Genomic DNA, 16622 nt, shown 5'->3' with positions numbered 1-16622 from the left:
ATCAAATGAGATAGACCATGTAGTGCAGTTGCTGGGTTTCTATCCCTTGATGTCACTGTCAGAAAGTATTTATTTTCCAATGTGCATAGTCTCCAGAGCCTTTCAGAAAGGTTCCTAGCCCTTGGCCTTCACTCCTCTTCCACAATATGTGGAAGAGAAGTGTACAGCCAGCAGTTCTACCACCTGCTAGCAATTTTTCTGGAGGCAGCACACTGGATGACAGGTTCCTAGTCCCTATTCCTGAGGCAGGGGAAATAGGACTCACATTGTTTAGAAAGAATTAACCCCAAGTTTCCCACCTGTGGGGCGGAGGTGATGAAGAAGCTCTCCTGGGTGTAGCTTGAGGATGAGGAGTCTGGTGTTTTCCCAGTGAAGCAGGTGTGATGTAGCATAGTGAAAATGGGGAATTATTTAGCAGGTTATAAAGCATCTTGAAATATGGCTCCCCCTCCCCAGTTCCCCTTTGACTTCGGGTCAGAGTCAAAGTAATTGTTGAGAAAAGATGCACCTCTTCACTTGTGGCCAGAGGGGACAAGGTGGCTCTCAGGTAGTATTTCCCAGAAGGATTTCCCAGCTTTGTTTTTATTTCCAATATCCCTTTTGCTAGAGACAGCCCAGTCTTTAAAGCTAAACAACAGAGCATCTACAAGCTGACATAAGAAAGTTTCCTGGAGAGCTTCTCCAGGGTCTAAGTGTGGGCTGAACCTCTTCTCTGGTAGGTGGGCCCCTCTCTCCTGCTGTCCCTCACCAACTTGAGAATATCCCTCTGGAACTGACAAGAACTATATCACTCCTGAGCTCCTGATGGTTTTTTAAACCCATGCTGAAAGTGTTCCAGGTGTTAGGTATGGCAAAAAAAGGGAGTTACATTTCATTTATTCCACTAGGATTTGACTTAAGGGTTAAGGTGGTATTTATACTTCTATGTAGCATGATGATTGCAGGTCACCTAAAGTTTTTAGATTCTTGAAAATGAAAAGGATGTAGAGACATTCTCTAGTCCACTTTATGTATGTGCTACTTTTACAACAGTTCTGATTAGTGGACATGAGTCTACATGGTTGACCATCTTTTTGTGTGTGTGTGATAAAGAGGCCTCTATCTTCTGTAGAGGACTATGATGAAGACTGTGTTCTCTGGCTGGGCTTGAGTCCTAGCTCTCCCACTAACTTCCTAAAACTGGCCTTCGAGAGGTATTTAAAGTACTTACTCATTTGTAAAATTGGAATGATAATGATGATGATAATGATGCCATCTTCAAACAGTTGTTATGAAGGTCAAATTGACTTAATATCTGAAAAGTCATAATATCAAGCCTGACTCATAGTTAGCACTAATTAAATGTTAACTGTTATTATACTAACAAACACACTAGTTGTATAATTGTTGGACAACTCACCCAAATCTTCTATCAAACTCTGCCATTGGTGTCCTTCTCAAAATCTGTTACCACGTCTGTGTTTTATTTATTGGACACCTATTAAAGGGAAGGAATTGTGCAATGACATGAAAGAGGTCTGTAAGAAAGTGATGCTTTAGCCTTCAAATATTTGCAAATATTTTCTGTGGACAATGACTACAGCTTTCATTAGATTATAAAAGGAATCCTGACCACCTCTCTCCCCCTAAACAGAGAACATCTGGGGTTTTCCTTTAAGTGAGAGACATTAGATTTAATTGTCTGTTGGAAAACTCTAGGCTTGGTTAGTTCCCAGCTCATTGATTTATTAGAACTAGGAATTATTTATGAAATGTATTTGAAGAATAAGAAAATAGGAACAATACCATATGTACTTAGAAGGAAAATTTAACTTAAAAGTACTTTGAGAATGGGAACAGAAAATTGTTTTGAAATTTTCTCTTTCATGTTCTTAACATATTAAGAACAGAAGACAGGGTAAAGAAGAAATTTAGATGAAAATGAAATTGATCTGGAAACAGCAGACAGAAAGTAAGAGGCAGAAAAAGTGATTTAAATCAGCAGTCTAGACAGCACTGGCAATTCAGAAAAATACATTAGTAATATACAGGACAGAATTCATAGTCTTTCTAAAGGAAGATTAAAATTACAACCAGTGTAAAACAAGAAAGGAAGATGGGTATGGAGAGTACATGGAACTTCAACTTAAGAAAAATAGTATTTGCACTGAAGTACAGAACAAGTTAAAAACGAGAACATGAAAGTGAATCAAATATTACAGTGAATCCAAAAATCTCATCACAGATGGAAAGCCTCTGATTTATTTATTCTTTTGGGGGTGTCAAGAATATCAGTGAGAAACCCCTACACGTATCCTATTGATATTTTGGTATTTTAGGGCTAGGAATAATTATGAATTATTTTCAGAATAAAAAACGTCAATGCCAGAGAATAATAGATTACTTAGAAAGAAATAGAAAACCAAACAGGCTTGAGATTTCTCCTGAGAAAAAACCAATGCCATAAAATACTGAAGAATTATCAGAGTTTTAAGTGGAAACTCTCATAACTCACTATTCTACAACCAGCAACATTATCCCTTCTATACATGCATTTACAAAATTAAGTAAAAATATGGAAAATATTTTTTAAAATATGATCTTCTTGGCAACAATTTGCATATTGTGCATAATCTACATCCTACATTTTTGAATAATTCAACAAAGACCATGAATTTGAAGCCTGAAAAGGAAACCAAGGAAGAACACATTCTAATTCTTATGTCACATAAAGGGAGCTTGAGTTATGGCTTTGTTTTCTACTTTATAAATAGAGAAAGAAAGGTTTAAGTAGGTTAATTCTACTATAAATTCGACATCTGCTTGTAGAACTTATAGAAAGTAGAAGTCACTGCATCAAATCATACATTTGTGATCTATATGAAGTTATAGAAAGAGATACTAGTAATAGAAGGAAATATTAGAGATCCTTATAATTTTAGTTAACCTAAGAAGTGTATTGAGGTTGGATATCTATCTTCAAGTACAAAGGGGAAATGATTTTAATTCGAAGGGTCTTAAGACTATTAAAGAGGGCGGCGCCTGTGGCTCAAGGAGTAGGGTGCCAGTCCCATATGCTGGAGGTGGCGAGTTCAAACCCAGCCCTGGCCAAAAAAAAAAAAGACTATTAAAGAAGGTGGGAATGTGAAACCATTGTTCAGGTAATTCATGAATTAATAAGTGAGACCAGCAGTTTAACATGCCCAAAGACTCTTAAAGAATACATTCTATAAAACATGGATGGAGCTGGAACATATTCTTCTTAGTAAAGTATCTCAAGAGTGGAAGAAAAAGTACCCAATGTACTCAGCCCTACTATGAAACTAATTTGGGGCTTTCACATGAAAGCTATAACCGGTTGAGGGGAGACAAGATGGCGGACTGAAGCCAGCTTTCAACAAAGGCTCCCGTCCAGAAGGAGAGTTAAGGGACAGGAATTTAGTAAGTATCCTGGTGGACTTGAGCCTCACCAAGAGAGAAGGCTGAAGAACGCACATCAACACCGCTGAGGCAAGTTGTGATCACAAGGACGCAAACAAAAGGTACAAAATCCACCACCAAGCGGACGGGAGTCCCCCTCCCCCATGAGACCGGCTCTGGAGCCCCACAATTGAACAAGCGGGCAGAAATTAAAGGCCCTCCCACTACACTCCACGGGAGAGACCTTCTAAAAACTGGACCTACCTCCCCTACTGGGGTGCCGTGGCGTTCTCCTGCCGGACATAGGGCTGAATAAAACTTTGGGAATCCTTTGCCGGCAACCCTGAATCCCCGGCGCTCCCCTCCCGCCCACTGAGGTCTGGAGGCCTGTCCCCCAGGACTTCAGATCCTTGGGTGATTTCTCAAGGGGAGTGGACAGTCCCCGAGTTGCGACTGGTCAGCATTGACTCTGAGGCGCGCGAGTGAGGAGAGGGCACCGGGCTGAGGGGGAGTCACGCCTCGGCACTTCCCTGCGGTGCAGTGCACCAACCCTCCCCGGGCATAGGGGGCCCAAGACTGAATCAGACTCTGGCCTCCCCGCTGAGAGCTGAGAACCCCTACTCTCACTCGGGGTCTGAGGGCCTATCCCCCAGGAATTCGGCTCCTTGGGTGATTTCTCGAGGGGAGTGCACAGTGCCTGAGCTGCGTCAGGTCAGCGCTGACTCTGGGATACGTGAGCGAGGAGAGGGCACTCTGCTGAGGGGAAATCAAGCCTTGGCGGCACTTCCCTGCGGTGCAGTGCAGCAACCCTCCCCGGGCATACGGGGCCCAAGACTGAATCAGACTCTGGCCTCCCCGCTGAGAGCTGAGAGCCCCTACTCTCCACTCGGGGTCTGAGGGCCTATCCCCCAGGAGTTCGGCTCCTTGGGTGATTTCTCGAGGGGAGTGCACAGTGCCTGAGCTGCGTCAGGTCAGCGCTGACTCTGGGATACGTGAGCGAGGAGAGGGCACTCTGCTGAGGGGAAACCAAGCCTTGGCGGCACTTCCCTGCGGTGCAGTGCAGGAGCCCTCCCCGGACCGTAGTATTGCGTGAAACTGAATGAAACTCTAGCTTCCCCCCGCCCCACTCCCAATCCGGGTCTGGGGGCCCATCCCCCAAGAGTTCTGATTCTTGGGGGATCTCTTAAGGGGTGTGGACCCAGCACAAACTGCGGCCGCTCAATGCTGACTCTGGGGCGCGGGACAGAGGAGAAAAGGGTCGCCTGAGTGCCCACACCAGAGCAGCAGTTCCCTGGAGGTAGATCAACAGCCATTTTTTCTTTAACGGCAGAACGCTCACTTCTGGATATTCTGAGGCCACACCCCCTGTCTCCCTGGGCAACCAGAGGAGGCCTCCTGTGACGCGGCTCACAAACCCGGAAGCCTCCAGGGCGGGGCCGACCCAGAGAGGTGTTCAGATGCAATTCTCCGGCAGCAAAGACGTTTGAACTCAAAACAGCCCGTCTCCTGTAGGCGACGACAGGAACAGAGACAGAACCTCACAAAGTTGTCTGTTCTGTTCTGTTCTGTTAGCAGCATCCATCAGGGACGGGGCTAAGCCTGAGTGAACACCTCCTTCCCATCACCTGCATCAAACACTCAAAGATGTCAGGCCCCATCTCCTCCTGCTAGATAGCGGCAGTCTGCGGGGGCCTGGCAGACTTCCTCGCGATTCAGGCAGGTGCAAACCCCTGGAGTGTCTGTTCACTGCAGGCAACTGGGTTAGCCATCTGCAGAGATACCAGTGACTGGGTCCGACGGAGGGGCAAAGTGGAGAAGGAGACGTCAACCTTCCCAGACTGCTCTGTTTGCAGGGTGGCTCCTCCTGACTCCACGCTGCATTGGGGTGAGCTGTCTCAGAGGAGTCACCAGGCCCCTGTGATCCAGTTCCCAGAGACCTCTTGAACCCTTCCACCCGAGACAAGTGCCGATTGAGACAGTTGATTCGGACCTTTTGAACTGGGCTAATAGACTGAGGACTTTTCAGGTGGTGCCCTGGGTGTGCGATTGTAGGAAGGTTTGATTCTCCTTTTCCAACTGGGGCCAGAGGTGGGCAGGCGGGGTGACTTAATTGCTGATTTTTCCACACAGCTGAGACTTCAAGCCAGAGTAGAAGTTGCAATAGGATCGAACAGAAACCAGCTGAAAACAAGACAGAACCACTTTGCTCCACCACACCAGACAGGGCCCCAGTTTCTCAGGCCACAACACTGTACGGGCCCTCGATAAAACCCCAGGGGAAAAACCAAAGGGAGTAAACCATGGGGCGGAATCAGCGGAAAAACTCTGGTAACATGAATAACCAGAATAGATCAACCCCCCCAAGAAAAGATACGGCAGATGTGATTGAAGATCCCATTCATAAACAAATGGCTGAGATGTCAGAAGTCGAATTCAGAATTTGGTTTGCAGACAAGATTAATAAAATGGAATTAGGAATTCGAGGAGAAATTCAAAAACTGTCTCAAGAATTTAACGAATTTAAAGACAAAACCACCAAAGACTTAGACACACTGAAACAAGAACTTACAGCCCTCAAAGATATGAAAAATACAGTAGAATCCCTCAGTAACAGAATGGAGCAAGCAGAAGAAAGGATTTCTGACATTGAAGATAAAGTCTTCAAACGCTCCCAATCTCTCAAAGAGGAAGAGAAATGGAGAGCAAAAACGGATCACTCACTCAGAGAGCTCTCAGATAATTCGAAAAAAAATAACATAAGAGTTATAGGAATTTCGGAGACTGATGAAGTGGCAGCCAAGGGCACGGAGGCCCTTCTACATGAAATTATGAAAGAAAATTTTCCAGACATGCCTAGAGAATCTGAAATTCAGATAGCAGACAGCTTCAGAACCCCAGCACGATTCAACCCCAATAAGCCATCTCCCAGACATATCATAATTAGCTTCACTAAAGTTAACATGAAAGAGAAGATTCTCAAAGCAGCCCGGCGAAAGAAAACTATAACGTACAAAGGTAAGAATATTAGAATAACTGCAGATCTCTCTGCTGAAACTTTTCAAGCAAGAAGAGGCTGGTCATCAACTTTTAATCTCCTAAAGCAAAAAAACTTTCAACCCAGGATCTTGTATCCAGCTAAACTGAGTTTCATCTATGATGGAGAAATTAAATACTTCAATGACATTCATATGTTGAAAAAATTTGCCATAAGTAAACCAGCTCTTCAGGATGTTCTCAGACCTATCCTCCACAATGACCAACCCAATCCTATACCACAAAAGTAAACTCAATCAGAAACTTCGGATCAAACTCCAACTTCCACACTGGCGAAAGGATTAAAAATGTCCACTGGACCTTTGAAAAACTCGATACCCAAAATTCCACCAGACTTATCCTTACTCTCCATCAATGTGAATGGCTTAAACTGTCCTCTAAAGAGGCATAGGTTAGCTGACTGGATACAAAAACTTAAGCCAGATATTTGTTGCATACAAGAGTCACATCTCAACTTAAAAGACAAATACAGACTCAGGGTGAAAGGATGGTCATCCATATTTCAGGCAAATGGTAATCAGAAAAAAGCAGGTGTTGCAATTTTATTTGCAGATACAGTAGGCTTTAAACCATCAAAAGTAAGGAAGGACAAGAATGGTCACTTCATATTTGTTAAGGGTAATACTCAATATGACGAGATCTCAATTATTAATATCTATGCACCCAACCAGAATGCACCTCAATTTATAAGAGAAACTCTAACAGACATGAGTAACTTGATTTCCTCCAGCTCCATAATCGTTGGAGATTTCAACACTCCCTTGGCAGTGTTGGATCGATCCTCCAGAAAGAAGCTGAGCAAAGAAATCTTAGATTTAAACCTAACCATCCAATATTTAGATTTAGCAGACATCTACAGAACATTTCATCCCAACAAAACTGAATACACATACTTCTCACCAGCCCATGGAACTTACTCCAAAATTGATCACATTTTAGGTCACAAGTCTAACCTCAGTAAATTTAAAGGAATAGAAATTATTCCATGCATCTTCTCGGACCATCATGGAATAAAACTTGAATTGAGTAACAACAGGAATCTGCATACCCATACAAAAACATGGAAGTTAAATAACCTTATGCTGAATGATAGCTGGGTCAGAGATGAGATTAAGAAAGAAATCACCAATTTTTTGGAACAAAATGACAATGAAGACACAAGCTTTCAGAACCTCTGGGACACTGCAAAGGCTGTTCTAAGAGGGAAATTTATAGCACTGCAAGCCTTCCTCAAGAGAACGGAAAGAGAGGAAGTTAACAACTTAATGGGACATCTCACCCAACTGGAAAAGGAAGAACATTCCAACCCCAAACCCAGTAGAAGAAAAGAAATAACCAAAATTAGAGCAGAATTAAATGAAATTGAAAACAAAAGAATAATACAACAGATCAATAAATCAAAAAGCTGGTTTTTTGAAAAGGTCAATAAAATAGATAAACCTCTGGCCAACCTAATCAGGAAAAAAAGAGTAAAATCTCTAATATCATCAATCAGAAACAACAAAGACAAAATAACCACAGACTCATCAGAAATCCAAAAAATCCTTAATGAATATTACAAGAAACTTTATTCTCAGAAATATGAAAATCTGAAGGAAATAGACCGATACTTGGAAGCACGCCACCTTCCAAGACTTAACCAGAATCAAGTGGAAATGTTGAACAGACCCATATCAAGTTCAGAAATAGCATCAACTATACAAAACCTCCCTAAAAAGAAAAGCCCGGGACCAGATGGTTTCACGTCAGAATTCTACCAAACCTTTAAAGAGGAATTAGTACCTATATTACTCAACCTGTTCCAAAATGTGGAAAAAGAAGGAAGACTACCCAACACGTTCTATGAAGCAAATATCACCCTGATCCCCAAACCAGGAAAAGACCCAAGAAAAGAAAATTATAGACCAATATCACTAATGAATATAGATGCAAAAATATTCAACAAGATCCTAACAAACAGAATCCAGCAACACATCAAACAAATTATACATCATGACCAAGTTGGTTTTATCCCAGGGTCTCAAGGCTGGTTCAATATACGTAAATCTATAAATGTAATTCAGCACATAAACAAATTAAAAAACAAAGACCATATGATTCTCTCAATTGATGCAGAAAAAGCTTTTGATAATATCCAGCATCCCTTCATGATCAGAACACTCAAGAAAATTGGTCTAGAAGGGACTTTTCTTAAACTGATAGAGACTATCTACAGCAAACCCACAGCCAATATCATATTGAATGGAGTTAAATTGGAATCATTTCCACTCAGATCAGGAACCAGACAAGGCTGCCCATTGTCTCCATTGCTTTTCAACATTGTAATGGAAGTTTTAGCCACCGCAATTAGGGAAGAAAAGGCGATCAAGGGTATCCATATAGGGTCAGAAGAGATCAAACTCTCGCTCTTCGCAGATGATATGATTGTGTATCTGGAAAACACTAGGGACTCTACTACAAAACTCCTAGAAGTGATCAAGGAATACAGCAGCGTCTCAGGTTACAAAATCAACATTCATAAATCGGTAGCCTTTATATACACCAACAACAGTCAAACTGAAAAAGCAGTTAAGGACTCTATCCCATTCACAGTAGTGCCAAAGAAGATGAAATATTTGGGAATTTACCTAACAAAAGACGTGAAAGATCTCTATAAAGAGAACTATGAAACTCTAAGAAAAGAAATAGCTGAAAATGTTAACAAATGGAAAAACATACCATGCTCATGGCTAGGAAGAATCAACATTATCAAAATGTCCATACTACCCAAAGCAATATATAATTTCAACGCACTCCCTATTAAAGCTCCACTGTCATATTTTAAAGATCTTGAAAAAACACTACTTCGTTTTATATGGAATCAGAAAAAACCTCGAATAGCCAAGACATTACTCAGAAATAAAAACAAAACAGGAGGAATCACACTACCAGACCTCAGACTTTACTACAAATCGATAGTGATCAAAACAGCATGGTATTGGCACAAAAACAGAGAAGTAGATATCTGGAATAGAATAGAGAACCAAGAGATGAATCCAGCTACTTACCGCTATTTGATTTTTGACAAGCCAATTAAAAACATTCAGTGGGGAAAAGATTCCCTATTTAACAAATGGTGCTGGGTGAACTGGCTGGCAACCTGCAGAAGACTGAAATTGGACCCACACCTTTCACCATTAACTAAGATAGACTCTCATTGGATTAAAGATTTAAACTTAAGACATGAAACTATAAAAATACTAGAGGAGAATGCAGGGAAAACCCTTGAAGAAATTGGTCTGGGTGAGTATTTCATGAGGAGAACCCCCCGGGCAATTGAAGCAGCTTCAAAAATACACTACTGGGACTTGATCAAACTAAAAAGCTTCTGCACAGCTAAGAACACAGTAAGCAGAGCAAGCAGACAGCCCTCAGAATGGGAGAAGATATTTGCAGGGTATAACTCTGACAAAGGTTTAATAACCAGAATCCACAGAGAACTCAAACGCATCAGCAAGAAAAAAACAAGGGATCCCATCGCAGGCTGGGCAAGGGATTTGAAGAGAAACTTCTCTGAAGAAGACAGGCGCACGGCCTTCAGACATATGAAAAAATGCTCATCATCTTTAATCATCAGAGAAATGCAAATCAAAACTACTTTGAGATATCATCTAACTCCAATGAGACTAGCCTATATCACAAAATCTCTAGACCAGAGATGTTGGCGTGGATGCGGAGAAAAGGGGACACTTCTGCACTGCTGGTGGGAATGCAAATTAATACATTCCTTTTGGAAAGATATATGGAGAACACTCAGAGATCTAAAAATAGATCTGCCATTCAATCCTGTAATTCCTCTGCTGGGCATATACCCAGAAGACCAAAAATCACAACATAACAAAGATATTTGTACCAGAATGTTTATTGCAGCCCAATTCATAATTGCTAAGTCATGGAAAAAGCCGAAGTGCCCATCGATCCACGAATGGATTAATAAATTGTGGTATATGTATACCATGGAATACTATGCAGCCTTAAAGAAAGATGGAGACTTTACCTCTTTCATGTTTACATGGATGGAGCTGGAACATATTCTTCTTAGTAAAGTATCCCAAGAATGGAAGAAAAAATACCCAATGTACACAGCCCTACTATGAAACTAATTTGGGACTCTCACATGAAAGCTATAACCCAGCTACAACTTAACAACAGGGGGAAGTGGGAAAGGGGGGGGTGGGTAGAGGGAGGGGAATCGGTGGGATCACACCTGTGGTGCATATTACAGGGGTATTTGCGAAACTTGGTAAATGTAGAATATAAATGTTTTGGCACAGTAACTGAGATAACGCCGGAAAGGCTATGTTAACCACTGTGATAAAAATGTGTCAAATGGTTTATGAAGTGAGTGTATGATGCCCCATAATCATATCATTGTATACAGTTATGATTTAATAAAAAAATTAAAAAAAAAAAAAAGAAAGCTATAACCAAGTCACAACCTAACAAGAGGGGGAAGTGGGAAAGGGAGGGGAGGGAGGGGGGTGGTGGGTAAAGGGAGGGGGATTGGTGGGATTATACCTGTGGTGTATCTTACAGGGGTATTTGCGAAACTTGGTAAATGTAGAATGTAAATGTTTTGGCACAGTAACTGAGATAATGCCAGGAAGGCTATGTTAACCATTGTGATGAAAATGTGTCAAATGGTCCATGAATCGAGTGTATGATGCCCCATGATCATATCAATGGACACAGCTATGATTTAATAAAAAAAAAAAGAGAGAGAAAAAACATGAAAACAATTATTGAAATGTAAGTTTCTTGAAAAATCTTGTTTTCAAGGACATTTTTCTATTTGACTGACAAATAGAATAGGATGCTTTATACTTCACAAAAAAGTGTAAGAGAATATTTTGTGCACTTTCTCAGGTAAACACTTTATTACAGTGAATCAAATGAACCAGACCTCAAAACTGATTTTCAGTTTATGATTCTTTCTGCCCTCTGCAGCTACAAAGAGCAGCTTTGTTTTTATTATCAATATCCCTTTTGCTAGAGACAGCCCAGTCTTTAAAGCTAAACAACAGATCATCTACAAGCTGACATAAGAGAACAATTCAATTCAATTCAGATTGTTTGGAGGGGGAAAAAGATAAAGGGGAGGAGGAGAGGGGATTGGTGTGCCTTAATGGACACCATGTAAGGGTATATGGCACACACTCTTGGTGTAGGACAAAACCATAAGAGGGGACTCCCTAGCAAATGCAAATATTGTAACCTAGTTGCTTGTATCCTCACCTTACCTTGAAATTGAAAAAAAAGCTAAACAGATTGCACCAGATAGCACTGATTGGGGTTGAGCTGAACAGCTTCCCTTTGCTTTTCCAGATCACTTCTTCTTTGCTTTCCACTGTGCCCTGTATTAAGGGAAGTTGATTACTATGGACTCAACAGGGTGACTTATTTTCTGCCTTGAGGATTTAGATCATAGCCCCATTTTAGTGCTTGATCCTGCCAGGTCTCATGCCTAGATCAGGCTTGAAGAGGAAGATGTGGGCCTCTGGAAGGAGGAATGGGAAATTGGGCACTCAATTCTGGCATGTTGAGTCAACAGAGAGCTGTATCAGAGATTGGAAGAAGGAAAGAGAGGGAGGTAGAAAAGTTTATTTAGGAACTGCTAACTTGTGCCTGCTGCATCTTTAAGTAAGAATTACAATTTGTACCAGGCAGAGGGCCTTGCATATCTCTCTCTCTCTCTCTCTCTCCTTTTCTCTGTCTATGTCTCTGCTTTAATATCTGCCCCTCCTCTTTTTCTGTCAGGCCTGGGGTGCACAGGCCCTCCTGTTACTAGCCTCAGGGTTTTGCACTATCCCTGGTGGTTTCCATTCCCTTCCCCCATGCCTTTGTAAACAGTGCCTTTATTAAATTTCACTTCTATTATCCTTTTGATGGTTCTGTTTCCTGTGAGGATTCTTGTGATAAATGGTGTCTGGAGTGGATGCAGGAATCAAACTCTCAAAAACGGAATTATGGAATTGGGTTATTTTAAGATATAATATAGCAGGAATCTTCTCCCTCTTTGGAGAATGGCTCAAGAGTGATACCTGAAATGCAGTGATATTCAAAAGATCATCAGTGTTGGTTCAGGATAAAGTGAGAGTCATGGCACAGTGATGGGAGATCCTGGGGCTGTGGCGATTACGATTTCCCAAAACATAAATGGTAGAAAGGTTGTAGTATTATCTGGTTTCTTCTAGATGCCCTGAAAATTAGCATAGGGAAAGGATATGTTGAAACCAGCCTAGAACACACATGGAAAATAAGAAATCCTCCAGGGCAATTTGAAAGGGTCAATCTTTTCTTTGCAGAGCAAATTGGGATGAAAACCAAGTCCTGGGGCTGATCATGAGGATTTAGATCATAGCCCCATTTTGGTGCTTGATCCTTCCAGGGCTCATGCCTAGATTGGGTTTGAAGGGGAAGACATGGGCCTCTAGAAGGAGGAATGGGAAATTGGGCACTCACACTCAAAACAGAGAACTTTGGAACCCCTGTCTCCCTGGCCCCCATCTTCCCAGAAGTTCCTTTGCTGTGTTAGGGAGTCTCACCCTCACTGCTAGAAGAAAGGTCTTCTAGTGACAGCATCTGTCACCAGTGCTCACCAGAAAAGGTGATTCTTCTCACATCCCTCCCCGACCTTCCCTCATCACCTCTCTAGGCCCTTGAATTAGGTCTCAGTATTGCATAGATGGGGTGGTACCTGTTTCTGGGGAAGATAGCCTATATACAGAAGGAAATACAGGGTGTTTTCAATTTACATCAGCAGGAGTAGAAGAGCATGTGTAGGAGTGAATTCTGAGGATGTGTAGTAGATTTTTATATTTTATGTTCCTCAGCATCCATTATGAATATAGGTTCAACATTCTCATACTGGAAACAGGACACAGTTACCTTTGTCACTGTTTCTGTTCTCCACCTCTTCCCAGTTCTTCAGTGAGGTTGGTCCAAATATCTGTTTTATACAGTTATTTGCTGGTGATCACCTCCCTCTGGAACATATCGACTCCATCAACATGACACACTCCAATGACCCCCAAATTGCATATGGCCTGTGCACATGTGCACAGTGACCATCTCTTAGTCATGGTGGGACCCCCATGAGATGTGCACCTGCTTGCTCTAAGCCCATCTGTTAGAGCTCCCCATGGGAAACCTGCTTGAGTAATGTCCTGGACACCAGTAAAAGCCTGAGCCCAAAGGGCAATCTCTCTCCTGCTCACCACCTGCTGGCTCTGCACACTGTCCCTGTGACCTTCCTATTGACCCTAACTTGTTCCCCTCTTCTTCATGGGCCTATAAGTAATAAACGTCTGTCTTTCCATATTTTCATATTGTGTGTGTTGCCTGCTCTGTGTCTCACTTGGCTGATGTACTTGCCCTAAATTTTATCCTGGGCAAGGCTCTCCTAGGGAGTGGTTATCTTAACAGAAATAAACTTAACAGTAGTCAGACAAGAGCCACAAGAACATCTTCCAGTATAAATAAGTTTCCTGTGAGACACATACCTGGTTACAGGTCAGATAAGTAGGCATTGCTCCTTTCACCAAGATAAAGAAGTTTCCCATGAAAGTCACATTGTAAACGTCCATGACATAATCCCTTGCAGCCAGAGAAAGGCAGGCCTAGAGCTTGTAGCCATTCTCCTGAGAGACACAAGACTAAATTAGAGAATCTGGAATTTATTATGTAAGCTCAATTACTTGGGAAAAGCAACAATAGTCAGTTAGACCTGCTGATTGAGACCAGGACTCAGTGGTGGCCCTTTTAAATGAGTTCAAAGTATTAGAACTCCTCTTGTATTCTGTGACCAAAGGAGACCAACAAGAAATGGAAATATTATAAGTAACTTATGTACATTTTTTGCACTCCCTTTAAACATAACCCCCAGCTGAGGAGAGCCTGAGCAAAGCACCCTTCAGTCAGAGCATCATGAAAGACTTTATGATTATCCTTGAAGACTTACATTGTGTCCATCCTTTGTAGGCCAGAGAGAGTGGGATGTTTGTAACACAGTAAGAACTAACAGAAACAGAATTTGGTGACCAATCTGGGTTGTTTCTAGGAATGAGTTTGATGTTAGAAAATAGGTCGATTCACCACATTACCAAAATAAAGGAGAAAAAGAATTAAGGAGGTAGAAAAGACACTTGATAAAATTAAGTAATCATTCATGACAAAAATGCTCATCAAACTAGAAAATAAAAGGAAATTTTCTTAATCTGATAAAGACTATCTACAAAAATCCTTCAGCCAAATCACACTTAATGGTAAAACATTGAACACTTGTGTTCCCCTGTGATAGGGTGGCCCTGAGTTCCAATATGAAGTGCCACAGTCCTTGCCCTCCTTTCCCCAAGCACATAGATTCCTCTCCCCACCCAGCACTGGCCTGACACTGGTGGGAGAGAGTGGAGGGTTGTGATGTTGTGTGGCCAGGGCAAACAGGACCACCTTTCCTACCTACTTCAGTGACTCTTTCCATGTTATGATGATAAAACTAGGTACTGTGGGCTCATGGATCTCTGAGTCCCTAAGATTGACAGCGTCTAGGTACCCCACAGGCTGCACCCGGTGGCTCTGCGACCGTCATCATGCCACAAAATGAATATATTGAATTACACCATAAATGCTATGGATATCGCTTGGATTACCATGAGAAAAAGAGAAAAAAAGAAAGTAGAGAGGCTCGTGAACGGTCAAAGAAGGCAAAGAAGATGATTGGTCTGAAAGCTAAGCTCTACCGTAAACAGCACCATGCTGAGAAAATACAAATGAAAAAGACTATCAAGATGCATGAAAAGAGAAACACTGAAAAGAATGATGAAAAGTCTCCACGGAGAGCAGTACCTGCCTATCTGTTGGACAGAGAGGGACAGTCCCAAGCCAAAGTACTCTCCAATATGATTAAACAAAAACAAAAAGAGAAAGCGAGAAAATGGGAAGTCCCTCTGCCCAAAGTTCGTGCCCAGGGAGAAACAGAAGTATTAAAAGTTATTCGAACAGGAAAGAGAAAGAAGGCATGGAAGAGGATGGTTACTGAAGTCTGCTTTGTTGGAGATGGCTTTAGGGGAAGACCACCTAAATATGAAAGATTCGTCAGGTCAATGGGCTTGCGTTTCAAGAAGGCCCATGTAACACATCCTGAAGTGAAAGCCACCTTTTGCCTGCCAATACTTGGTATAAAGAATAATCCCTCATCCCCATTATATGCAACTTTGAGTGTTATTACCAAAGGGACTGTCATTGAAGTCAATGTGAGCAAGCTGGGCCTTGTGACACAAGGGGGCAAGGTTATTTGGGGAAAATATGCCCAGGTTACCAAAAATCCTGAAAATGATGGATGCATAAAGGCAGTCTTACTGATTTGATAACCGTTTCACACAAGTAACTTCTTGTTGAAGATTACACGACAATTGAGAAAACCAGCATTACTGTGATGTTTCTGAATGCTACCAAACAGCCTTACGTGTCTGCAGTCATTAAGAGAACTAGTTATTAAATTGTACAAAACATTAAAGTGGTCCAGTTTAAAAAAAAAAAATAGGTACTGTGATTGCTTGTCTGATCTTTGGTTCTTATGAAGGTGTTTTTCTGTGTGCATAGTTGTTCAATATGGTGTTCCTGCAGGGGGACAATCCCAGGAGGTTTCTATTTGGCCATCTTGTTCCACCTCTTGACTATGCAAATATTTTCATACAGAACATACCAAACACACACACATACACAGTAAGAAATGGTAAATTGTAACTTATCAAAATTCAGAACTTTATTCCAAAAAATTCATGATAAAGAGAGTTAAAGGCTGAGCCACAAAATGATAGGTGATTGTCAGGATACATTCAGAAACCAAGGACCTCATCTCCTATTATACTTGTATACTCAGATGAATACATATAAAAGTATATCTATTCACATCTATGATGCAAATAAACTGCAAATTCTGTTTTCATTCTTCATTATTAGGATTTTTTTGGTTTGGGGTGTTATGCTTCAAGTTGCTGTGAACATTTTTTACATGTCTTTTGGTAGTTATTGCACTCAATTCTCTTGGGTATACACAGCTAGGACTAGAAATGCTCTGTTAAAAAGGTACAGGGACTGCCCAAAAATTTTCCAAAACAGTTGCACCAACA

At 41.6% G+C, this 16622-nt stretch overlaps 1 protein-coding gene across 1 annotated transcript; it reads left to right on the top strand.

Moving 5' to 3' along the window:
- The first annotated feature begins 15072 nt into the window (after positions 1-15072).
- Positions 15073-15857, top strand: LOC128570626 (ribosome biogenesis protein NSA2 homolog). The gene has a single exon (XM_053569986.1). It carries the CDS (start codon positions 15081-15083, stop codon positions 15855-15857), a length of 777 nt encoding a protein of 258 aa, XP_053425961.1. The 5' UTR covers positions 15073-15080.
- The last annotated feature ends 765 nt before the right edge of the window (positions 15858-16622 follow it).

The sequence above is a fragment of the Nycticebus coucang genome, chromosome 18, assembly GCF_027406575.1.
Source record: "Nycticebus coucang isolate mNycCou1 chromosome 18, mNycCou1.pri, whole genome shotgun sequence".
Classification (NCBI taxonomy): domain Eukaryota; kingdom Metazoa; phylum Chordata; class Mammalia; order Primates; family Lorisidae; genus Nycticebus; species Nycticebus coucang.
This window is presented reverse-complemented; position numbering and strand designations above follow the sequence as displayed.

What these genes read in the sequence shown, in the direction of transcription:
- LOC128570626 (XM_053569986.1), top strand. Translation starts at nt 15,081, where the DNA reads ATGCCACAAAATGAATATATTGAATTACACCATAAATGCTATGGATAT.